This window comes from Camelus ferus, chromosome 33 (assembly GCF_009834535.1).
Source record: "Camelus ferus isolate YT-003-E chromosome 33, BCGSAC_Cfer_1.0, whole genome shotgun sequence".
Taxonomy (NCBI): domain Eukaryota; kingdom Metazoa; phylum Chordata; class Mammalia; order Artiodactyla; family Camelidae; genus Camelus; species Camelus ferus.
Window position 1 is genome coordinate 19,452,940 of NC_045728.1, and position 24,993 is coordinate 19,477,932.

Sequence of the window (24,993 nt, forward strand, 5' to 3'; positions counted from 1 at the left end):
GAAATTTTTTTAATCTATTTTTATGTATAGTGGCTAACATTTGTAAATCTCAAACTCCAAAATTTATCCCTTCCCACCCCCTTTCCCCGGTAACCATAAGATTGTTTACTGTGTCAGCGAGTCTGTTTCTGTTTTGTAGATGAATTCAGTCTTTTTTTTTTCTTTTTCTTTTTTTTTTATAGTCCACATATAAGTGATATCAAATGATATTTTTCTTGCTCTTTCTGGCTTCACTTAGAATGACGATCTCTAGGTCCATTCATATTGCTGCAAATGGCATTATTTTATTCTTTTTTATGGCTGAGTACTATTCCATTGTATAAAAATACCACTTCTTTATCCAGTCGTCTGTCAGTGAACACTTAGGTTTCTTCTACGTCTTGGCTATTGTATATAGGACTGCTATGAATGTTGGGGTGCATGTATCTTTTCAAATTAGAGTTCCCTTTGAATATATACCCAAAAGTGGGATTGCTGGATCAAATGGTAAGTCTCTTTTTAGTTTTTGGAGGAATCTCCATACTGTTTTCCATAATGGCTGCACCAAACTACATTCCCACCAACAGTATAAGAGGATTCCCTTTTCTCCACACCCTCTCCAGCATTTATCATTCATAGACTTTTGAATGATGGCCATTCTGACTGGTGTGAGGTGATACCTCATTATAGTTTTATTTGCATTTCTCTGATAATTAACAGTGTTGAGCATTTTTTCATATGCCTATTGGCCATTTGTATGTGTTCATTGGAGAATTGCTTGTTTAGGTTTTCTGCCCATTTTAGGATTGGGTTGTGTGGGATTTTTGTTATTAAGTTGTATGAGCTGTTTATATATTCTGGAAATTAAGCCTTTGTCAGTCACATCATTTGCAAATATTTTCTCCCATTCCGTAGGTTGTTGTTTTGTTTTGCTTATGATTTTTTTTGCTGTGCAAAAGCTTATAAGTTTAATTAGGTCCCACTTGTTTATTTTTGCTCTTATTTCTATTGCCTGGGTGGACTGCCCTAGAAGAACATTGCTAAAATTTATGTCAGAGGATGTTTTGCCTATGTTTTCTTCTAGGAAATGTACTGTGTCTTGTCTTATATTTAAGTCTTTAAGCCATTTTGAGTTTATTTTTGTGTATGGAGTGAGGGAGTGTTCTAACTTCATTGATTTGAATGCTGCTATCCCGTTTTCCCAACACCACTTGCTGAAGAGACTCTTTTCTCCATTGTATATTCTTGTCACCTTTATCATAGAATAATTGACCATAGGTGCATGGGTTTATTTGGGAGCTCTTTAATCTGTTCCATTGATCTATGTGTGTTTTTGTACCAATACCATGCTGTTTTGATAACTGTAGCTCTGTAGTATTGCCTGAAGTCTAGGAGGGTTATTCCTCTGGCTTCGTTCTTTTTTCTTCAATATTACTTTGTCAATCCTGGGTCTTTTGTGATTCCATGTAAATTTTAGGATTGTTTCTTCTAGTTCTGTGAAAACTGTCCTGGGTGTTTTGACAGGGATAGTATTAAATCTGTAGATTGCCTTGAGCAGTATGGCCATTTTGATATTGATTCTTTCAATCCAAGAGCATGGGATATCTTTCCATTTCTTTAAGTCATCTTTAATTTCTTTAATCCATGTTTTGTAGTTCTCTATGTATAAGTCTTTCACCTCCTTGGTCAGATTTATTCCTCAATATTCTATTGTTTTGGATGTGATTTTAAAAGGAATTGTTTCTTTACTTTCTTTTCCTGCTAATTCATTGTTAGTATAAAGAAATGCCACTGATTTCTGTATGTTAATCTTGTATCCTGCTACCTTGCTGAATTCTTGTATCAGCTCTAGAAGTTTTTGTGTGGAGCTTTTAGAATTTTCTATATATAGTATCATGTCATCCGCATATACTGACAATTTTACCTCTTCTCTTCCAACTTAGATCCCTTTTATCTCTTTTTCTTGGCTGCGTTTATACTGTTTTATTCTTATCTATGTGGTTACCTTTACCAGTATTTAATAATTTTTTAGTACAGATTTGACTACTGTCTGGTGTACTTTTATTTTAGCCTGAAGGACTCCATTTAATATTTCATATAGGGCAAGTCTATTAGCAGCAGATTCTCAGTTTTTTGAAATATGAGAGTATTTTAGTTGCTTCATTTTGAAGGAGTTTTGCTAGATGTAGAATTCTTGGTTAACTTTTTTCTGTCAGAACTTTCAAAATATCATCTCACTCCCTCTGGCCTTCATGGTTTCCAATGAGAACTCAAAACAGAATGGTATTCATTTAATCATACTGAGGACCCTTGTATATGATGAGCCATTCCTCTCTTTTTGCTTTCAAAATTCTCCTTTTGTCTTTTGACAGTTTGATTATATGTCTAGCTATGGATCTCTTTGAGTTCATCCTACTTGGAGTTTTTTGAGCTTCCTGAATAAGTAGATTAATTTTAACTTGCTAAAATGTTGGGTATTCTCAGATACTATTTCTTCAAATATTCTTTCTACCATTTTCTGTCTCTCATTTCCTTCTGAGAATCCTAGAACATATTCTTATACCGGTACATTTGATAATGTTTCACAGATCTCTGAGACTTTATTCACTTTCATCATTCTTTTTTTGTTTCTGTTCTTCGTACTGGATAATCTCATTTGATCTGTGTCCAAGTGCACTGATTCTTTTATCTGCCTCCTCAAATGTGCTATTTATTTACAGATTTTTTACTTCATTTATTATATTTTGCAACTCCAGAATTTCTACTTGATTTTTTCCCTTTAATTTCTTTCTCTTTTATTTATTTTTGATGAGACATTCTCCTAATTTTGTTTACGTATTTAGGCATAGTGTTTTTTTTGTTTTTTTGTTTTTTTGTTTTTAGTTCTCTGACCTTATTTAAAATAGCTGATTTTAAGTCTTAAGTCTAGTGCCTTGGCTTCCTTGGTGACAGTTTCTACTGACTGCATATTTTTTCCTTGTTTATTAGCCATAGTTTCTTGTTTCTCCTCATGTCTCATAATTTTTTATTGAAGATTGTAATGTAGCAACTCTTGTAATCAGATTCTCTCCCTCCATGTTTGTTATTGCTCTTTGTTGTTGTTTAGCAGTTGTTTTAGCAGTTAGTTTCTTGAACTAATTATATGCAGTATGTATTCTTTGAGTTTATATTCTGATTGGGCAATGATTTCCTTAAATGCTTGGAGTCAATAAGTCTCCCATTGTTTGTTAAGGGGCTGGGGTACACATTGGGGTATGCTTCAACATTCAGCTAAGCACCTGACAGCTCTGCCTTAGCCTTCACTTCCTGCTTGCAGAGGCTTATAGTCAGCCAGAGATGAGTGCATAGGGCCTTAGCAGGCCTTTTCCGAGTACACATGCTACCATACCCTTGCATGTAGCCGTCTAGTGTCCCAGGAGTATGTCAGAGCTTTTCAAAGCCCCCTACAGACTTCTCACTCCCTAGCTTTTATTTTTGAGTCTTTTGTTTGTTTGTTAACTTGTTGTTTTTCCCAACCATTATCTCTGTCATAGGTAGCTGTGGTGTTAAGCAATTCCTGCTGATTGTTTTAACAAAACAGCCCTAAGGAGAAGGTCATTTGCACTGAGTGAGCTTTGATTCAATTCAGAGACAAGCAATGCAAGTGGAGTTCTACAGGGAATTTTCACAAGATCAAATAGTGACAGTGTCTGGGAATGGGACTTGAAAAATATTCCAGCTTCATCTGATCCTCCATTGCCTGTTAGGCTGCTGGTTTTCACTGCATTTGCAGGCTGTTGACTTTTAAGCATACAACTCAGCCGGGGAGATGAGCATGGGAACAGCGAGTTAAAACGCCACAGTGTTCCCTGTCCTTACTGACATTCAGCCATTTTTGTGAAATAAATGCTCCCAGGTTTTATATTTTGCAAGACTTTGATCATTTTCAGAGTTCTGTAAAAATTTATTTTAATTTGTGCCAGTGTTCTCATTGCTTTTAGAGAGGAGAGAATTTTTGGAGGCGCTTACTCTTGCGTTCCTGCTGAAGCCTCTCAAGATTTAGAAGTTTTAACTGAGAGCTGTGGAAAGTGATGGAAACCCTTCAGCATTACCCAAGGAAGTATTTAACAAGATTTGGTTCACAAATCAAAGCAAATGTGATGCCTCATAGATGAAGCATCTTACTCCAGAATAATTTAAGTGCTTTTTCCCCCTTCAAAGCCACAATGCTTCTTTAAACAATAAAATAAGAACTGGTCTCCTGATATCCTATCTGGTGTTCTTTTTGTACTGTATTACTGCTTTTAGACTTGGTTAGTTAAACCCCAATAATACTAAGAAGTGAAAAAACCAGAGTAAGGCTGGTAGTCAAAGTGTTCATATGTGTCAAAGTACAAAGCACTGGTACATGACATTGTTTCATAATTATCAGTTAGGTGTGGATGTTAAAAGTTCTTGTTGTGTATGTTAATGCTTTGATTCCCAAAGGGCATAAATTAAAAATCAAAGGAGTGCCTTTCTTACCTTTCATACAGAGTAGGTCTTATCTTTATTTTGGTTTTAAACCGTTAAGCAAATAAGTGAAGTATACAAATAAATAGCAATGCTAAGAGAATGCAGTTTTTTTTAATTATCCAGTAAGTTAATTTATACTATCTACTCAGTTACAGAGTCAAACATTTATTATTTCTTTACACTTGTTGTTTCTTTATTGGTTTTTTATTGTTTATTGTAACTTTATTCTTTCCCCTGTAAACATTGCTGTGCAGTAATTGCACTTTATCAAACACCTTATTTTTCTAGTTTAGCTAGCTTCTGAGGTTTTTTGTTTTTGTTTTTTTTCCAGTTTTATTGAGATGTAATTGATATATATCACTGTATAAGATGTATAGCATAATGGCTTGACATATATATTGTGATTTGATTACTATAATAACTTCAGTTAGCATCTGTCATTTCACGCAGATACAGTAAAAAGAGAGAGCACAAAAAACAAATTTTTTTCCTTGTGATGAGAACTCTTAGGATTAACTCTCTTAAAAATTTGATATCATATAGCCATGTTAAATATAGTCACTTACTATATTGGAATGTATTTACGATCCCTATTTACATTTGACCCTTGAACAACACAGTTTGAACCGTGTGGGTCCACTTATACATGGATTTTTTTTTCAATAAATATATACTACAGTACTATACAATCCACAGTTGGTTGAATCTGTGAATGTGGAACCTCAGATTCAGAGAGCCAACTGTAGTTATATATGGATTTTCGACTGCGTGGAGGGTTGGTGCCCCTAGCCTCAGCATTGTTCAAGGGTCAACTGTATTTATCTTGTTATTGGAAATTTGTACGTTTTCACCACCTTTCTCTAATCCCCCCTCCCTCCATCCCCTGCTTCTGGTAACCACAAATCTGATCTCTTTTTCAATGATTTTGGTTGGGTTTTTTGTTTTCAGAATTCCACATACAAGTGAAATGAAGCAGTATTTGTCTTTCTCTGCCTGAGTTATTTCACTTAGCGTAATACCCTTGAGTTCCATCCACATTGTCCCAAATGAATTTCATTCATTTTTTAGGGCTGAATAATATTTCATTTTATTTATATATACACACACACACACATATTTATATATATACCACAACTTCTTCATCCATCCATTTATCAGTGGACACAGGTTGTTTTTATGTCTTGGCTATTGAAAGTAATGCTGCTATGAACATGGGGGTGCAGATAACTCTTCAAGTTAGTATTTTTTGTTTCCTTTGGATATATTCCCAAAAGTGGAATTACTGGATCATATGGCAGTTCTATTTTTAATTTTTTGAGGATCCATACTGTTTTCTGTAGTGGCTGTACCAGTTTTCAATCCCACCATCACACACAAGGGTTCCTTTTTTCCACATCCTCACCATCGTTTGTTACTGCTTGCCTTTTTGGTGATGTCATTCTAACAAGCATGAGATAACTCATTGTGGTTTTGATTTGTATTTCCTAATGGCTAATGACGTTGAGTGTCATTCTGTGTACCTGTTGGCCTTTTGTATATCTTCTTTGGAGAAATGTCTGTTCAGGTCTTTTGCCCCTTTTTAAGTTGGATTATTTGTTTTTTTTCTATTGAATTGTTTAAGTTCTTTATTTATTTTGGTTATTAACCCCTTGTCAGATAAGTGGTTTGCAAATACTTTTTACCACTCCATAGGTTGTTTTTTCACTCTGTTGATGGTTTCTGTGGCTGTGCAGAAGCTTTTTAATTGGATGTATTGCAACTTGTTTATTTTTTATTTTGTTGCTTGTGCATTAGTTGTCAAATCCAAAAAATTATTGCAAAGACCCATCTCAGGGAGCTTTTTACCTGTTTGCTTCTAGGAGTTTCATGATTTCAGGTCTTATGTTTGAGTCTTTTATCCATTTCAAGTTAATTTTTGTGAGTGGTGTAAGATGAGAGTCTAGTTTCACACTTCTACATGTGGCTGTCCACTTTTCCTAGCACCATTTATTGAAGAGACTGTCTTTTCTCCATTGAGTATTCTTGGCTCCCTTGTCAAATTTAGTTGACCACGTATACTGGGGATTATTTCTAGGCTCTCAATTCTGTTCCACTGATCTATTTGTCTTGTTTTTATGCCAGTACAATACTGTTTTGATTACTGTGGCTTTATAATGTATAAGCTAGAGTTTTTCTTATCAAACAACTATTTTATGAATTCTGCCTTGTACTGCAGCACAAACTGGTGTTTCAGGCAAGGCTGCAGAATCCCATCACGTTCACCTGAAGTTGCATTTGTGATATGAAACTGCTCTAGTATTTTCAACAGCAGTTTTATCACAAGTTCAAAATTTACTGAAATTACTCAGTTACATTTTATTTTTCACTTAGGTTACTTACAACAGGAGAACCTCACTTCTACCTGCCAGACTTTCATTTTGGAAAGTTCAAATTTAAAAGAATATGCAGAACACTGCACAGATGAAGGTTTTATCCCAGCCTGCTTACTGGTGAGTGATTTGTTCCTTAAGGAAATATTTCATTATTGACCAACATAAGACACTGTAAACACAGTCTTAAAAATCAGCTCATTAGCAAACTCAAAATGGGCAGAAAGTTTGATATTTTGTATTCATGCATGAGTAGATAAGACCCAAAGAAGTCTAGCTCTTCTTTTCACATATTTACGTCAGAACTGGGAAGTGAATTATAACCTTGCCTTTGAGAATCAGTTTCATAATGACACCTTCATTTCTAATTAGTTTCACCCCCACTTCTGCTGGTGCTTACTTGTTTACTGCCTACTATAGACTAAATATTTGCATCCCTCCAAAATTCATATATTGAAACCCCGCCCCTCATGATATTTAAAGGTAGGGGCTTTGGACAGTAATTAGGTTTAGATTAGGTCATGAAGTTAGGACCCTCATGATGGGATTTAAAAAGTAAAGAGAGAAATGTCTGTGTGCACACACCAAGAAAAGGCCATGTGAGCACACAGTAAGAAGGAGGAGATGTCCAAGCCAGGAAGTTGGTCCTCTCCTGAGACTGCATCAGCTGGCACCTTGATCTTGGACTTCCCGCCCTGCAGAACAATGAGAAAAATGTCTGTTGTCTAAGCCACCTGGTCTGTGGTGGCTTATAGCAGTCTAACCTTTCCTGTGTCTGCTTTTCCTGTAGTTGCTTGCTTCAGACAAATATAAAACAGGTATTTTGATATCTTGTCACCTCTTTTTTAAATATCACTAGACCAACAGAGCATTGTTTGGTATATAATGGACAAATGCTAGAACTACATTATTTGAAGTGGTATTTTGTCATTTTAAACACAGGTCTGTGGGTTCATTTCAGCTGTCACAGACAACATGATTATCTGTGGAAAAAACCTAAAAATATCTTACAAAATTGCTAGAATTTAGCAAGGTCACAATACAAAGTATACAGAAGTCTACATATTTCTTTGTATGTGCAATGAACCATTAGAAATTAAATTTTTTTAAAAATACCATTTACCCAACAAACAAAATAAAATAGGTAATAAATCTAACAAAATATGCATAGAATCTTTATGCTAAAATCCACATGAAAGAAACCAAAGACTTGAATAAAAGGAAAGATAAACTGTGTTCATGGAATGAGCAGCTCAGTATTGTTAAGATGTCAGTTCTCCCAGTTTTGATCTACAGATTCATTATAGTCAAGATCCCAACAATTTGGTTTTTTTTTTTTAATGAAATGGCTATTTATTAAATATGTCTGGTCTACAAGGTACCATTTACATCCTTCTGTTGTTCACACAGTTTTTTCAAGAATAAACAAACAGAAGCTCTAACTAATCCATTCACTTAAGAGGGTTTGGCTGATGATGTGACACCGAAAGCCCTGTGTCTCCCTAAGGGAACTAAACAGCTTTCACTTTGATACCAATTAGAAAGTGATTCTCCTGACCTACTGAATATCTACCAAGAGCATACTCAGCATCAGCAAACTGTTGGTGGCATTTTAGGAGAGTGGTACAGATTCACAACTCTTTTGACAGCAGAACCTAATTTGAACTGATATTTGTAGCCCTTTTTTTAAATTCCACTTTGTGTAACTTTTTGCATTTAGTTGTAGAAATGTTAACATTTGATTGTGGAGTGCCACCCCAGACACCACGGGAGTTATTACATAGTATCTACTTTTATGTCCATAGTGTCTCAAAATCTGAAAAATTCTGAAATTTAAAACATACTTGGGAGTGATGCTGATAATGGGGTTGACAGTGCATGTGTGCGACCAGGGGTTTGTGGAAAATCTCTGTAACCTTCCTCTTGATTTTCTTGTAAACATTAAATTGCTTTTTTAAAAATTAAATAAATGACACATATGATCCCAACAGTTTCAGGGATTTTGGATCTTCACTATAAATGATTTGAAACACTTGGGCTCTTCATTTATTTAATGACTGTAATTTTTAAAAATGAGAGTATTCAGAGAAAAATACTCAGTAATCTTTATTAGATTTTTTTAAATTCACAGCATTATAAAATAAGTTGTAATCTGTAAATAATTTATCCTGTCTGCCAAATACTTTATACTGTCTTTCAAGCTACCAAAAACATTATTCACAAATCCAGATAAGTCCTAATCACATTCTTAACATTAACTTGCTGTCTAGTATCGGATCAGCTTGTGTTGAATTGGTTTATTGGCAATAGCTCATTTTTTTTAAGTGGCACCCACTTAAGAATTGTTGATCCCTCTATGGAATGCTTTTCTTTGTTTCTTGTTAGTCTTTTTTTTAAAGTATTTCATCTGATGTAAGTATTGCTACCCCAGCTTTCTTTTCATTTCCATTTGCACAGAATATCTTTTCCCATTTTTTCACTGTCAGCCTGTGTGTGCTTTAGATCTGACCGAGTCTCTTGTAGATAACATATATAACCTTCACACTAGCTTTATAGTGGGTGAGCCACTACCCTTACTGTATGTTTGTCTTTACCAGTGAGATTTCTTTCTTTCATAATTTTCTTGTTTCTAGTTATGGCTGGAAGTCCCTTTAAACATTACTTGTACAGCCCAGTGTAGTGGTGATGAATTACTCTGGCTTTTGTTTGTCTGGGAACTCTACTTCTCCTTCACTTCTGAATCAGAATCTTCCTAGGTAGGATATTCTTGGTTGTTCAGTTATTTTTTTCCAGCATTTTAAATATTTAGTGCCAGCCCTTTCTGGCATGTAAAGTTTCTGCTGAAAAATCAGCTGTTCATCTTACAGGAGTTCCCTTGTATGTAACTAGTTATTTTTTTCTTGCTACTTTTAAGATTCTCTGTTTGTCTTTAACTTTTGACAGTTATGAAGTATCTTGTTCTGGGTCTCTGGGTTCATTTTGTTTGGGACTCTATGCTTCCTGTACTTGGATGTCTTTTCCTTTGCTGGGTTAGGGAATTTTTTAGCCACTATTTCTTCAAATAGACTTTCTGCTCCTCTCTCTCTCACTCTTCTCTTTCTGGAACCCCTATTGTGGGAGTGTTAGTATGCATGATGTTGTTCCAGAGGTCCCCTAAACTGTCCTCATTTTAAAAACAGAAAACTTTTGATTGGGTGTTCCCCACGACCTTCTCTTCCAAACTGCTGATCCATTTCTTTTTGCATTCTCTAATCTGCTATTGATTCCTGTAGTGTTCTTTTCACTTGATTTGTTGTATTCTTCAGTTCTGGTGGGTTCTTGTTTATATTTTCTGTCTCTTTGTTGAAGTTCTCACTTGAGTTCATCCATTCTTCTCCCAAGTTTGGTGGGCATCTTTATGACTGCTACTTTGAACTCATTATCTGGTAAATTGCTAATCTGTTTTGTTGAGTTCTTTTTCTGAGGATTTTGTCTTGTTCTTTTGTTTGGAAGATACTCCTTTGTCTCTTCATTTTGCCTTGCTTTCTGAATTTGTTTCTGTGTATTAGTAGACCAGCTACATCTCCTGGTCTGGAAAGAGTGGCATAATGTAGACGTGACTTGTGGGCTCAGTGGGACAATCCCCCTGTCACCAGAGCCAGGTGCTCCAGGAGTATCTGCAGCGTGGTCTGCATACACCCTCCTGTTGTGTCTGGGCCGCGAGTGTGCTGGTAGGCAGGGCTGTCCTTCAACCCAGGTGTCTGAGGCCCAGCCACTACTGTTGTGGCACGTGATGTGCAGGGCTGGCCCCTCAGAGCAGCATCTGCTGCAGAGGGACTCAGGTACTGCTTGAGTGGTGCTGTGGAAATAGAGTAATCCAAACAGTTCTTAAAAAGGATACGTTCCAGACTCACATTACTTGATTTTAAGACTTGCTAACCAGCTATAGTAATCTGGATTGAATGGCTTTAGGAGATGGTTAGGCATAAGATCAGTGGAACAAAATAGAGAGCCCAAATGTGATTTTGACAAAAGTACAAAGGCAGTTCACTGGAGAAAGGATAGTCTTATCAACAAATGATGGTAGAACTATTAGACAATCAGATTTTTTAAATAGAACCTGTATACATATTGCATACAAAAATTAACCAATTTGGAAACGGAGAACTGTAAGACTTTCAGATGGAAACGTAGGAGAAAATTTGTGTAAAATTGGTTTTGGCAGTGGAGTTTTTAGACATAATACCAGAAGTATTGACTATAAAATGAAAACTTGCTAAATTCACTGTATAAAAATTTAAAATTTTTGCTTTATAAGAGACAGTGTTAAAAGAATAACAAGCCACAGGTTAGGAGAATATACTTGCAACTCACATATGAAGGGCTTGTGCCCAGAATATATAAGAAACTTTATTAAAAAAAAGAAAAATAATTGAATTTTTTTTAATAGGCAAGAGATGTGAAGACCCACAGAGAAAATATATGGATGGCAATAAGCATGTGAAAAAAATACTTCACATCATTAGTCATTAGAAAAATGAAAATTAATTCTCCTATCAAATAGCAATACATAACATATTACAATGGCTAGTATAAAAAGCAGTTTAAAAATTGCCAGATCCTTGGTGGCAAGGTTGCAGAGCAACAAAAACTCTTATTCATTGCTGATGAGAATGCAAAATCATATAGTTGCTTTGCAAAGCAGATTGGCAGTTGTTTATAAAATTAAACATACACACCCCATGTGACCCAGCATTCACATACCCAGATATTTACCCAAGTGAATTGAAAAACTTATGTTCACACAGAAACTTATACACTAATTTGTTCATCTTTGGTGGTCAAAAACTGAAAACAACCAAGGTGTCTTTTAGCAAGGGAATGAATAAACAAACTATGATATATTCATACTACTAAGCAGTAAAAAGCAACACTATTGATTCATATAATAATGTGAATGAATCTTAAATTCTTCTGAGTTCTTCTAAATTAACAATTTTAACAAAAGCAAGTTAAAGTTAAATTTTAACTTTAAAGTATACTTTACTTATACTTTAAGTATAAGTTAATATAGATAATGGAGCCAAGTTTCTCCCTCTGTGAGAAAGAGGATAAAATAAGCATCAGAGTCAAACCTGTAGCATTAAATTATATAGTCAGATTTCTGTATGAAGTTGTTTATTTTAATATGTGTACAGATATATGCAGGAATGCAGATGTGTGTGTGTGTGGATTAGCACTTCTGTGTGTTTGTGTGGCCCTGTGTGCTGTGGGGCCTACTGCAGTAACACCCTGGCAGCTACAAGCACATTAGCAACCACATCTTTACTTCTCAGGGTTCTGAAGGCTGGGGAGACCGAGATCAAGTGCCTCTGATTCAGTTCCCGGTGAAGGCTGTCTTCCTGGCTTATAGATGACAGCCTTCTTGCCATGACCTCCCCTGAATTTGTGCGGACATAATTCATTGTATAGCCTTCATTCAGCAGTTACTTTTTAACTACTAAAATAAAGCAAGGTGTAATGATCAAGTTAGGAACAGTCAAATCCCCTAACCTTTCAGGCCTTAAATAACACTGAAGGACAAAGTAGGAATCTGCTATGAAAGTTCAGGAAGGGAGAGGGAAGTAATTACCTACTGTGTGTTAGACATTGGTCTTAGATATGTTACGTGTATCTTCATGTAACCTTCAGAACAAAATATTATATTAATTAAGAATTCATGTGTCCATTTTTATGTATGAAAGTAAGCCTTAGAAAATCTAGGTGATTTGTCACACGTACAGCAAGTGTTGAACTTAAAACCAGACTGTCTGCTTTGGAAGTCTTTGCTCTTCCCTCTTCTATTATATGACCTCAAACTTGAGCTAATAAAAGCCTGCCTTTTTAGTACTGATGGGAGGAACAGGGATGGAAGTGGCTTTACGAGAGGACAGAAGGGAAAACAGAAAGATACTGATCCTTCGGAAGGTTATCTTTCACACTCAGTTTTCGGCAGGTTCACACGGCTTCAGAATAGAAAAGGCAGATCAGGGGGCCTTATCTGTGTGACTGGATCCCTACATCGCAGCTGGAAACCGCTTTTCTGCCACTGGACTGTCTTAGCTGAAGAAACATACTCACAGTATCTGATTCGGACGAGGCTCTTTACCCTTGGAAGGTTTGCTGCGCCCCCGACTTGAGTGGCTGTTTTAGTTTCTGATGACCTACTCTTCACCCTTTCTTCATCAGCTACTCTGTAATCCAGCTCTTAAGTTTTATGATAAAATGTTTCATGGTGGGAAACTATTGCTAGCATTATATGTAATGCTTGATCTTTTTCTTTTCAGTCTTTATTTGGAAAAAACTTGACAACAATTTTGAATGAATATGTAGCTATGAAAGCAAAAGGTAAGAATTCAGGGTTCAGAGAAATTTTTTTGTCAGTTTTATATAGCATTTATCTAATTGTTTTAGTTAGAAATAATTTTTAAAGGATATTAATATCTCTTAAAAGCCATAAGAAAACTTGTCTTAGTTATGATGAAAAAAATTTTACTGGGAAATGTCTAACTAGATAGTGTATGTTTCTGTTTGAGTGGTAAATTGCAAATCTGAATGTTACCAAACAGAATCAGTAAATAAATTTTTTTAAAGATAGAAAATAAAACTCTTTGGAAATATGGGGAGTAATTAGTTGTATTTATTTATTTGTTTGTTTGTTTATTTAATGAAGATATTGGGGATTCCACCCAGGGCCTCATGCATGCTAAGCACATACTCTACCAGTGAGCCTTACCCTCCCCCAACTGAAACTCTTAACTTTGGGTGTCTACCCTGATGAACAAGCATTGCTATGTGTTTTAAAATTTCAGACTAATACTTCAGGTTCTTTGTAGTATAAATCTAGACACAGAAGCCAGTCATGAAATTCTGGCTTATGTTTCACCAGAACATAGAATAACACTTTCATAAGTTAATGTCTTAGGGGGAAAGTTAGATTTATTCTCTCATATTGGTAATTTCCATAGCTTGCAGCATGTTAACAAAAGACCCAGCAGTAAAGAATTAATTAGCATAAATGATAACATTAAAGAAAATAAGCTTACTACATATTGAGTACTGCCTATATGCAGCACTGTGCTCGGTGCTTTCATGTTTTGTCTCAGCCCTTAAAGTAATCTGGTGGGAGGTGTTGATTGTTTAGATCTCACGTATCAGAAAATTGAGGATTAGAGAAGCAAGATAACTTTTCCAAGATCACAGACTAGAAGCTGTAGAAAGTAATGAGTCTGGATGTTCAGGGCCTGAATTTTCATTTCTAACTCTTCAGTAAGTTACTTGTTCTTTCTGCCAGGGTTTTCTTTTCCCAAACTATCGTAACTGTCTTCCAGGAATATTTAGAGTGTAAATGACATCAGAAATAATATGTTATTACAGTACAAAGGTTTATAGCCCACTTTTATGTTGAGTAGCTTTCTCTGGCTTGAGCTTTTTTTAGGTATATAGTGAAAATTGTTAATACCTTATGAGTTTCCTATCATGGCTTTAGAACACATCTTGAAAAAGACTAATTAATCCCCAGAAATTTTACCTATAATTCTAAGTAGAGTAACTGATGAGACTTTTTAAGGGGTTGCTGAACAATCACAGTGATTTGGACATGAAAACATTGAATGTAGAATCCTAATTCCACATTCACAGGAGTTGTATAATCTTTATGATAATTCTTATAAATCAAATTATTTTAATTCATATTTTAAATAGTTTATCTTTTTTAATTGAAAAAGTATATAAAGTAATTGATCTGAAAAAGCTTCATAGGTTTCACAAATGTCTATTTTCACTCACATTGCATCTGATTCTCAATGGCTTAAGCAAAGAAAGCAGCCTTATTATAGCTTTGCAGGTCATTTTACAAAATAGGCTTATTTTTCAGTTCCTAACATAATGTCAACAGCTGAGAGAAAAGTTTTCCTTACTGATTTTCTGTGTCTGTTCAAATTAAATGATAAATTTTCTTGAACTGTGTTTATTATGAAACTTTTCCTCTTATGATTTAGAAACATCGAATGATGTCCCAGCAGTTATGTCATCTCTGTGGAAGAAGTTAGACCATACACTTTCTCAGATCAGGTAATAAAAAGCTTAACAGAATGTGCATGATGGTTTTGGAATGCAAGCACATGTAAGAATCACTTCACGTTTAAATTTTATGATCCACACTGTGCATTTATATAATAACACTGATCTAATTTTGAAATTACTCTAGAGGTTATTGATATTTCTTTGCCTTTGATTGGAATAATCTTAGATAAATTGTGTACTTTAATCAAATGTTTAGAAGTGCAGAAATTGAGACCTATAGAGGTTTAATGACACTCCCAGGTTCCCATAACAATTTAGAGGCAGATCTCTGGCTAAATACAAATCTAGTCCCAGTCTTGTGTGAATATAGATCTCCTAAGCCCTGAGCCATGTGAGTTCCCTTGCACAGGTGCATCTTCATTCCACATAGAGAAAATTCTTGCATGGAATCCATGCTGCCTTGGTTCTTCCCTCGTAAAGAAACAAGATTGAATAATAATACTTCTGGAATCTTCTACTCTTAGAACTTTCACATGAGATTGATATGTACCTTCTACCTATGTCATGGCCTTGGAATGCCAGTCTCAGCATCCTTAGAATAGGTATCAATTTTATAACATATCCTATTTAACTGCAGAGTCTAGTACTAAAGCCATAGTTTCTTATCCTTTGTCCCAGAGCTACAAGTCAATACCTCACTTAAATTCAGCAGGAGCCTCATTTCCTTCCTCAGTTTAAACTGCTAAAATGGCTCCAAATGCTTTCTAACTGTACCACATCTTAATTTGGTAATCTTACCTTTTTTCCCCGTCTCCTGACCCTTGTCTTTCTTCCCCTTGCAAACAATCTTCAAATACAAAATTTAATTAACACCTGTGAATGGTTATAAGTTATTGCACTATTTTATTGACAAGGTATTACATTAAAGAAAGAAGGCTGTTAGCCACGTATTCTCCAAGATTGGTTTGTATGTTAATAAAAATGCTTATTCAATTTAGTAAGTTTCGTGGCTCTTAATTGTAGAGACTTACTTGACAGATTTCCTAGGACAATGGCAGTGTCTGACTGTTTACAAAATACATGGGTAAGTTCATAGTAAAAGGAGAAACAACCTGTATTGTGATTTTTCTCTTGTTCACTTTGTTCCTTCTTTAGAGGTTGGATGAAATAATTTCAGTCATAAATTTCATAAACTCGGGATGTCCTTTGAAATCAACTTAGATTCTGAAGTATTTATGTATGGAGTTATATGTAAAATCAGAATTTCTCTAGGAAGGCATTTATATAGTTATAAAGGATAATAATTGCAAAATTTAATTTATAGCTTTCTTAAATATATTGAGTTCCTAAATTCAAGTAAACTTGTATTCTTAATGGGGTATCAGGGCTCTCTAATGCTTATTGCATTGGATAGAAACTTGATTATTAAAATTGTGTGTGTGTGTATGTTTACATGCCATGCTATTTTTCTCCTAAAGCAAATAAGATTCGGTTACCCAGAGAAAGTGCTTATCTTTTTTGTCTGAGGGAGGTTTCTTGCCTTTTACTCATAATTTACTTCAGGTCTGACTGTTACAAATTAAATTTGTTACAAATTTTCTTTGCAGCAGCAGTTTTTTTAAATGTTTAACTACTTTCGTTTATCAGGAGCATGCAAAGTTCTTCAGGGTTTGCTGCCAATCAGAGAGGTTGGTATTCAACTTTAAACTATATATAATGTTCAGAATTACTTTAAACTCAGATGAACATTTTAATTAATAATACATGTGTGTTTTTTATACGTATGTATACACATATATATGTATATGTTTTGTTTAAACTGTTTTTCTAAAGTACTGTTATCAATCATATTGGGAAATAATATTTTCATTTATTATAAAAATACACATTTTAAACACTCCTTATTTTTATCATTGGCTCTCATATATTCACATCTTTTAATTCCTAGTCCATAAGTTTGTTTCGTAGTTTGTGGAGGTATTATCAGTGTGTATTATTACAGAAGAAATGTGCTCTTAGATTTCTAAAGTTTAAGTGTACTCAGTTTGTTTCTTATGAAATGATCACATAAACTTAGTTTGATATTCTTAAGGGCTGTTTTTCAATCTGTAGATCCATCATGTTAAATATGCAGTAGGACATGTGTCATGTAGACTTCTTAACATTCCCAAACTACTCTGATACTGACTTAATTTTTTAAATGCTCATTTGTTTCAGCCCGAACAAGAAACGGAATTGCAGAAATTAAATGGCAGAGAAGGCTTGCGTCTCAGTCAGCTCCTGTCAGTTCAGAGGTGCTGACTTTACCATATCTTTCAGGACAGTTTACTACTTCTCCTTTGACAGCTGCACAAGTTACTCGGCCGACTGGCCAAATTTCAGCTCCTTTGAGGTCTAATTTTGTAGTGGTCAACCATTCACAGTCACAAGACACTGTGACCAGTAAGTGTAAATTTTGCTCTCTTAAATTTTATTTTTAATCATATTGTATAAATGAGATGATGTGCTAATGTCTTTATAGTCATAATATTAAATTATAGCAAAAAATAGACAGGAGGCTAGAAGTAAGACTTGAGGTAAATCCCTGTGCTATACAGAAAGAAACTTGTTGTTTTTAATCTGTTTTTATATGTAGTGGCTAACATTTGCAAATCTTCTTACATCTCTTCTAACTGAGGTCCAACCTTGAACTCTTTTCTAATTCTCAGTTTTCTTCATTAACAGAAAAGACCACGTTACTTGATTTTAGAAGGAATGCACTTATATTTCACCACCTTCTTATCTTTGTTCACGTTAGTCTGTCCTGGAATGAGGGATGTTTTTCCAGTTAACCTCCATCTCTACATGCTGAATATCCTACATATTCCTGGCTGCACTTAGAGCTAGGGACAAATTTAGAGATCATCTGGTACTACTTCCTTCTTGTGTACTTGAAATTATTAAAAACACATAATATGAAGGGGCAGAAGGCTGGTTAATAACAAGAGTTGGGATTAGGACTGAGGTGCCACCCCTCTTAGTTCTTAGACCAGTCTTTTTTCTCTTCTGTGCAGGTAAAATGTATTGCCATCCATTACATTTTCCTTCATTTCCAGTTTTTTCTCCAACTTCTTTAACATTTCTGAGTAAAAACACATAGCCAATACACTTAGTTTATACTTCTTATATTTCTTCCATTCTGCCATGTCATTTTTTTGTTGAGACTATTCTATATACTGTACTTCGTATTTTATCATTAAATCTTAAGTCATGGGGACTATATTTTATTCATCTTAGTATCTTCTTCAGTGCTTTGCACATAGTAGGTACTCAGTGTATACTAACTGAATTTAATATAATAATAATTTTGTAGTGCTACTTATTCCATTAATTCAAGTTTAGGAAACTTCAATTTCCTTGACGACCTGCTTTGTTTTCTTGAAACACAGCTGGAGAGGCTTTAAATGTCATTCCTGGTCCTCAGGAAAAGAAAACTCATGCCAGCTTAATGTCTCCTGGTAGACGCAAAAGGTAAATGCTTTTTAAAAGGACAAGTTTCCAGTAACCTTAAAAAAATAATAACAATAATGACATCAGGATATATACATAGTGAATAAAATAGCAAGATTAGATTAAGTTCTTGGGACTATTTATTATTATATCCATTTCAAAACACATTTTTTTCACATTCTAACCTTCCTGAAATCAGGTTGCACTTTATAATCAGTGACATATCCCTGTTTCACTGGAAATGTCTTTTCTGTACAGTTATAGAGAGTTATATCTTAAAATTGACGTTAACTCAGATTTTCTTGAAGTAAGCATTTTTTTTAAACAAATATAAATAATACCAGTTTGTTTTAGGGTCTACAAACAAATATGTAAAGCCCCTAAATCAATTGATAAAAATCTTTTCAGGGACATTCTTTGAGAAAAGTTTTGCGTGTCCTGTTTAGCTCATGTGTCTTTGAAGAATATTTCAGAAAAAAAGAGGTGATAGTTTAAAATGTGTTTTCTGATTTCTCAACTGCTATGCCATGGGTATTTTTGTTGAAATTTTTACTGTTGGTTATCTCTCGTTCAAGGATGACCGCCTTCTTTATGGCAAGATTTCTCACTTAATGACATAAAATAATAAAATTGCTGTAACAATATCTAACGTTTATGGGAACCTTGACATGTTTATAAAGCCTTAATGTGTACTTTGTTTTTACTAAATTCTTTTATAAATGCAATAACGCAGTTGGTTTTATCCTATTATAAAATGGTTCAGAGGGTCGAAGCTTACCTTACGACAGATTATACACATAGCTAGAAAGTTATAAAGCTAGACCTCAAGTTCTTTTTTTTTTTTTAATTGAAGTACAGTCAGTTACAATGTGTTAATTTCTGGTGTATAGCACAATATCCCAGTCATGCATATACATACATATATTCGTTTTCATATCAAATTTATTAATGCTTTTCAACTTTACTGCCCTTTGTTTTTACCACAAATAGAGAAAATACCTGTTCCACTATGATCTTAAGATTTGTCTCTGTATGTAGTTATTGAATTTGTTATTCATACTAGTTAAAAGACAAGCTTTTAAAATGTGTTCCAGTGAATCTCAAAGGAAAAGTATCACTTTGTCTGGGCCTCATTCAACGATACGGAATTTCCAGGATCCAAATTCATTTGCAGTAGAAAAAGTAAGTGGCCTTCCCAAACTTTGCAACTTAAGGTATTCCTGAGATTGTAAATATTGATGTATATATACAAATATGTGTCTGTTTATAGTATGTGTACATGTGTAAAATACAGGATTTCTCTAAGACTGCAGTAGAATTGCCTTCAGACAGACAGTAGCAAAATTTAACAGTAGGAGACAGTCCATTCAGAATAGTAGCAGGTGCAAAGGCACCAAGAAAGAAACAGCAGTAGGAAAAGTTTAGGAAGCTGAAAATACATTGTTGCTGGATTATGCAATGTAATAGGGCTTTTTTACTGGAGTCAGGTTATTAAAAACCTTGCATGAAAAGCTAGAGTTTGGAGCTGTATTTGGTAATCAGTGAAAAAAGAGATGGTGAAAGATCTGTGAAAACACTTGTAAATGGTTAATGTGTAGTAGTCAGGTGTTACTATGGGGGTAAGCACCGTAACTTTCGAGTTTCCACCTAGGTTTATTAAAACTATCCAGCTTCCATTGATTCTTTTTAAATAAATAACGTAATACTCTATTCTGTTCTTTTGCTAATGTTAACTTTCTTTTCCAGCAAATGGTTATTGAAAATGCACGAGAAAAAATATTAAGTAACAAATCTCTTCAAGAAAAGCTTGCAGAAAACATTAATAAATTTTTGACTAGGTAAGCTGTTTGTGTTTAAAATGCCTGATTGTTTTTGCTTAATTGAGAAATGCTAAAAATTTTTTTTTCTACATTCCAGTGACAGCAATATTGCTCAAGTACCTAAGCAAACAGATAGCAACCCTACTGAACCAGAGACTTCAATTGATGAACTCCTGGGACTTCCGGTACGCGTAGGGGTGTGTGTGTCTGTGTGTACTGCATATACTTACAGATAAAACTGATAGTATCCCGGTTTCATTTTAAAACCAATACTAACAGATTAGACGTACAAAATAATTTAAAATAATAATGTAAGCTACAGATTTCCTTCATTATCCAAGTGTAATCTATTCCTGAAAATGTGTTAGTGAATTTTCAAGTGATCAGTCAGAATTTCAGTCTTTTTTTCCAGTTTTATTGAAAACTGATGTACATTACTGTGTAAGTTTAAGGCATACAGTATGATGACTTGATTTACATATCTTAAAATTGAATTATTTAAATGGTAAAATTAATAAAACATTCCTAACACGTCTAATAATTCTAACCAACTCCTCCCAATGTCAGTAAAACACTTCCCTGCATCACACAGCAACCAGGCATGGGCTTCTTAGTATTTCATACTTTAAGATTCATTAGTGGGTGTATTTTTGTGCAGTAAGCAGCAATACGTACAGTGTATATAAAATAAATTACATTCTTTCTGCAGTGCTACAAACTGTATAAAAATGTAAAGAAACAATGAAATATGTTAAGGAGATATGATGAATCCAAATAATATTTAACAAAGAAAAATGAACAAGATGCTTAAAAAGGATTATTAACTAAATGAATAATTATGTGTGAGATTTACTGCTAAGAGAAGGAAGATAGGGGCTGTGGTCACTTGCTGTTCAGTGGAAGTGAAGGTGAAAGAGGGTGAGCTGGTGAAGAATTTAACAGTGTGTGTTTTAAGATTTGTCCTCGTGCAAATATCTTTTTTGAAGAGCAGCTGAGATTGTGGCTAGTGCATATCCTTTTAAGTTGGACTCTTGGGCAGTGTAATCGTTTCTGTTGCTATGCCCACAAAATGAATTCATTATAATGAATTCATGATAGCAGTTTTCTTTTGGATGATTAATTCTGGATAAAACCACTGAGTTTGGGTTTTGGGGGGGCTTTGGGTTTTGTTTTTGGTTTTTTTTTCTTTTTCTTTTTCTTTTTCTTTTCTTTTTGTCAGTTCCTTCAGAATACTTAAAAAAATTTTTTTTTGTATTTTCCCATAGTGAAATTGAGTAAATTTAACAAAATATGACAAACTTTTGAAAGCAGCCTTTCAGTTATTTAGCCATCTTTAAAAAGCTTCTGCCACCTTAATGTTTAATACATCCCCTGATCTAAATTTTTGTCTTCAACTCTTTGCTTATATTTTCTCCACAGATACATCAGGTGCTTCCCATAATCAAGGCACTTTGTTAGATACTGTGAGAGATTATAAGAAAGTGAAGGCACAACCCTCTGTTCATGGTTTTTCATTATGTTATAGATTTGGGAAAAGGTAGAAATTCAGATTTCAGTAACTTTGAAAGAGCAGCCAGACATCATGCCCAGAGGAGCAGGAAATGCATCAGCTTCAGTAAGAAGGGAACAGAGCACGTTGTACAAATAGGTGAAGTAGAAATTTTTAAAATATTTACAAGTCTTTATGACCTTGGGTAGGTGAGATTTCTTGGGCTATACAAATCACTAATTTTTTTTTAAAGGATTCCTTAAAATTTTAAATACCTACTTTTAAAAAGCATCATTAAAGAAAATTAAGAAGCGTACCACCAAGTACCTTCGGGACACGTATTTCAGGATTCTTTTGATTCTAATGTTTAAAATTTAGAATGAAATGAGAGATTTACTAGAAAATGTGTTTCTTCAACAGTAACTTTTATAAGGGGTACCGCACCACTTCATAGTTTGATTAACGTTGCGATGTTGACACTTCACATTATTTACATTACTGTAAATTTTCAAGTTCATGGATATAGAAGTATTTGTTCAAGCTCCTGGCCTTCTCCTAAGTCACATTTCATCAAGAATTATTGATGTTCTCAATACATCTTCTTAGTCAAAGTTAACTGATTCTTTAATTTCAAGATTTTCTTTTCATTTTATGGCCACTTTTATTCAAAAAATCCAAGTTTTTGTCACTTTATGAGAGTTCCACTTAACCTCTTGTTCCACATGAATTTCCTGTCCCTTGGGATCCAAATGTATGCTTCACCAGAATTGAAGAATACAGCACTGCAGAAGGATTTACAGATAACTGGAATTGATATTTCTAAATCTCCAGCTGTTGAAAGGGGTGTAAATGAATACTCCTAGCCAGAGTGTACTGAAACTTCTTTGAAATCTAATGTTTTAGCTGAAATTATACTGTCAGTTTTCCTTTGAGATTCACTAAAACACAGTTAAAAATCTTGTCATGCTATTTAAATCATATCCATCTCCAAAAAAGTTCAAATGTTCATAAACAGGGAAATGTATTCAATTCCATAATAAAGAAGTACAAATTAAGACAACAGGTTACTTTTATGTATTAAACTGGTAATGCTTAAAAACTGATATTGCCCATTATTGGTAAGAGCATGCACATTGTTACACAGAACAGAATAAGCATTCTTATACAACCTCTCTAGAAGGCTTCTTGGCAGGAGTTGTCAAAATTTTAAATGTATATATTGTTTGACCTAGTAATTCCACTGATAAGAATTTATCCCAGGGAGAGAACAGATGCCTGGATAAAGATTTTCACTGTATTATTCACCATAACTGAAAATTAGGAAAAAACTTAAATGTACAAAAGTGGGAATTGGCTAAATGTGGCACAGTTATATAAACAAAGGGGTTCCTTCCCTTTAAAGAGATAGTGGGTTAAACATCTAGTTTTGTACCCTAGTAAAAAGACAGTATAGGGAATTTTTAGAAAGCATAAGCCCACAAGGAAAGAGAAGAGGAAAGAACAGAGAAAAAAATGTTTCTAATTCGAAATGGGCAAGTGGTACCTGACTTGACTTACCAGGGCCCAGGGTTCTAAGCCAGTAAAGGCAAAGCTCACGTAGAAGCCATTTACAACACAGAAATCCCAAAAGGCTCAACTGTGTCTAGTTCCTCTGAAAGTAAATGGAAAGATCGGATGACAAACAGGATGATAAGCTACAAAATTTAGGAAGTAGTTAAACTATACCTTCTCCCCATCCACACTGCCCCCAAAACACTGCTGTCAGCCATCAGCTCTCCCAGCAAGAAATGTGACTCACTCAAAAGAAAAAAGCTAAAAACACAGATGGTTCTGTAATTACTCTACAGCTTAGATAGTAGTTGATAAGCTTTCCCCACTCGCTTCCAGTCGTTGGCACAGAGTTTACAGGTAGCTTCTGGCATGCTCCTTTTAAATATGAGCACATAAGCAGGGGTTGTCCATCATTTGAAGAAACCATTTAAAATGAAGAGACCAAAACAGACATAAAAGGAGCAAGACAGAGGGCCTAGAAAGCCGTGTATGACAAACTAATGTGAAGAAAGCAGGTAAAGAAAGTTATAAAACCAAACTAATAGAAAACGAGATCAGAGATGGAGGAATTGGATGAAGGTGGTCAAAAGGTACAAACTTCCAGTTACAAGATAAGTGAGTACAGGGGCCGCCGCGTACAACATGATGAGCACAGTTAGCACTGCTGTTCGCGACACAGCTGACCCTTGAACCCAGGGGTAGGGGTGCTGACCCCACATGCGGTCGAAAATCCACTTAGAACCTTACGGTTGGCCTTCCATGCACCCGGCTCTGTACGTGCAGATTCCATCAGCCTTGGATCTTGCAGCACTCTAGTATGTGTGTATGGAAAACATTGTGCCAATAAATGGACCCTCGCAGTTGAAACCTATGTTGTTCAAGGGTCAGCTGTATTTGAAAATTAAGGGACTAGATCCTAAGAGTTCTCATAAGGAAAAAAACTTTTTCTTTTTCTTTTTCTTTTTTTTTTTTTTTATTATCAGTATGAGATGATGGATATTAACTAAACTTATTTTGGTAATCAGTTCACAATATGTGTAGGTAGTCATTATGCTGTACACCTTAAACTTACACAGTGCTGTATGTCAGGTAATAAAGAACATTATAGCATGATTTTATTTAGTATTTATATACACATATAGTTCCTATGTTTATTTTATTTCAGTGTTTGGAAATATATTCACCCAAGTGATTAACTCTAGAAGAAGTGGAATTAGGGAGACTTCACTTTGTATTTTCTAATACTGTTTTAAATAAACATAGTGTTATAATCAGAAGAAATTTTCTTGGAAGGGAATACTACATAAATGGTAAAAAAAAAAAATTAGACATCCTCTAATTACTTTGCTGGTATTGAACTATATTGATTCAATTAGGATCATTTTTTGTTTTTGCAGAGTGAAATCCACATGTCTGAAGAAGCTATACAGGACATACTGGAACAAACAGAATCAGACCCAGCATTTCAGGCACTCTTTGATCTATTTGACTATGGTGAGTAGACCATTTCTTTCAAGGCAGTTAGGAGAAGAAGTTTCTCTAATTTCTTTGGCAGCTTAAATAGAGTGAAACAGGATTTCCCAGGGCATCTGGAAAGTTTCTATTTTCATTAAAGCAAACACATGGATATTAAAGAGTTTTTTGCTTCATTTTTGTCTTAAACTTTAGCTGTAAGAGTAGAGAACAGTTTGAGGGGGCAGTTGTGGGCATTTTTGCCGGTCAACAAAGACGTGTTGAGGTCTACTACTATACATACATT

At 34.7% G+C, this 24,993-nt stretch overlaps 1 protein-coding gene across 2 annotated transcripts in view; it reads left to right on the plus strand.

The window, feature by feature from the left end:
- Positions 1 to 24,993, plus strand: part of LOC102511755 (protein NPAT) — a 44,020-nt gene that overhangs the window by 6,362 nt on the left and 12,665 nt on the right. Inside the window, exons 2-11 of one of the 2 annotated variants that reach the window (XM_006174885.3) lie at positions 6,844 to 6,962; positions 13,148 to 13,208; positions 14,861 to 14,933; positions 16,533 to 16,573; positions 17,103 to 17,327; positions 18,314 to 18,395; positions 19,469 to 19,556; positions 20,121 to 20,212; positions 20,292 to 20,379; positions 24,632 to 24,728. In XM_006174885.3, the coding sequence (XP_006174947.1) occupies positions 6,844 to 6,962; positions 13,148 to 13,208; positions 14,861 to 14,933; positions 16,533 to 16,573; positions 17,103 to 17,327; positions 18,314 to 18,395; positions 19,469 to 19,556; positions 20,121 to 20,212; positions 20,292 to 20,379; positions 24,632 to 24,728 (966 nt within the window). The remainder of the gene's footprint in view (positions 1 to 6,843; positions 6,963 to 13,147; positions 13,209 to 14,860; positions 14,934 to 16,532; positions 16,574 to 17,102; positions 17,328 to 18,313; positions 18,396 to 19,468; positions 19,557 to 20,120; positions 20,213 to 20,291; positions 20,380 to 24,631; positions 24,729 to 24,993) is intronic. The other variant, XM_032472515.1, reaches the window with a different exon arrangement.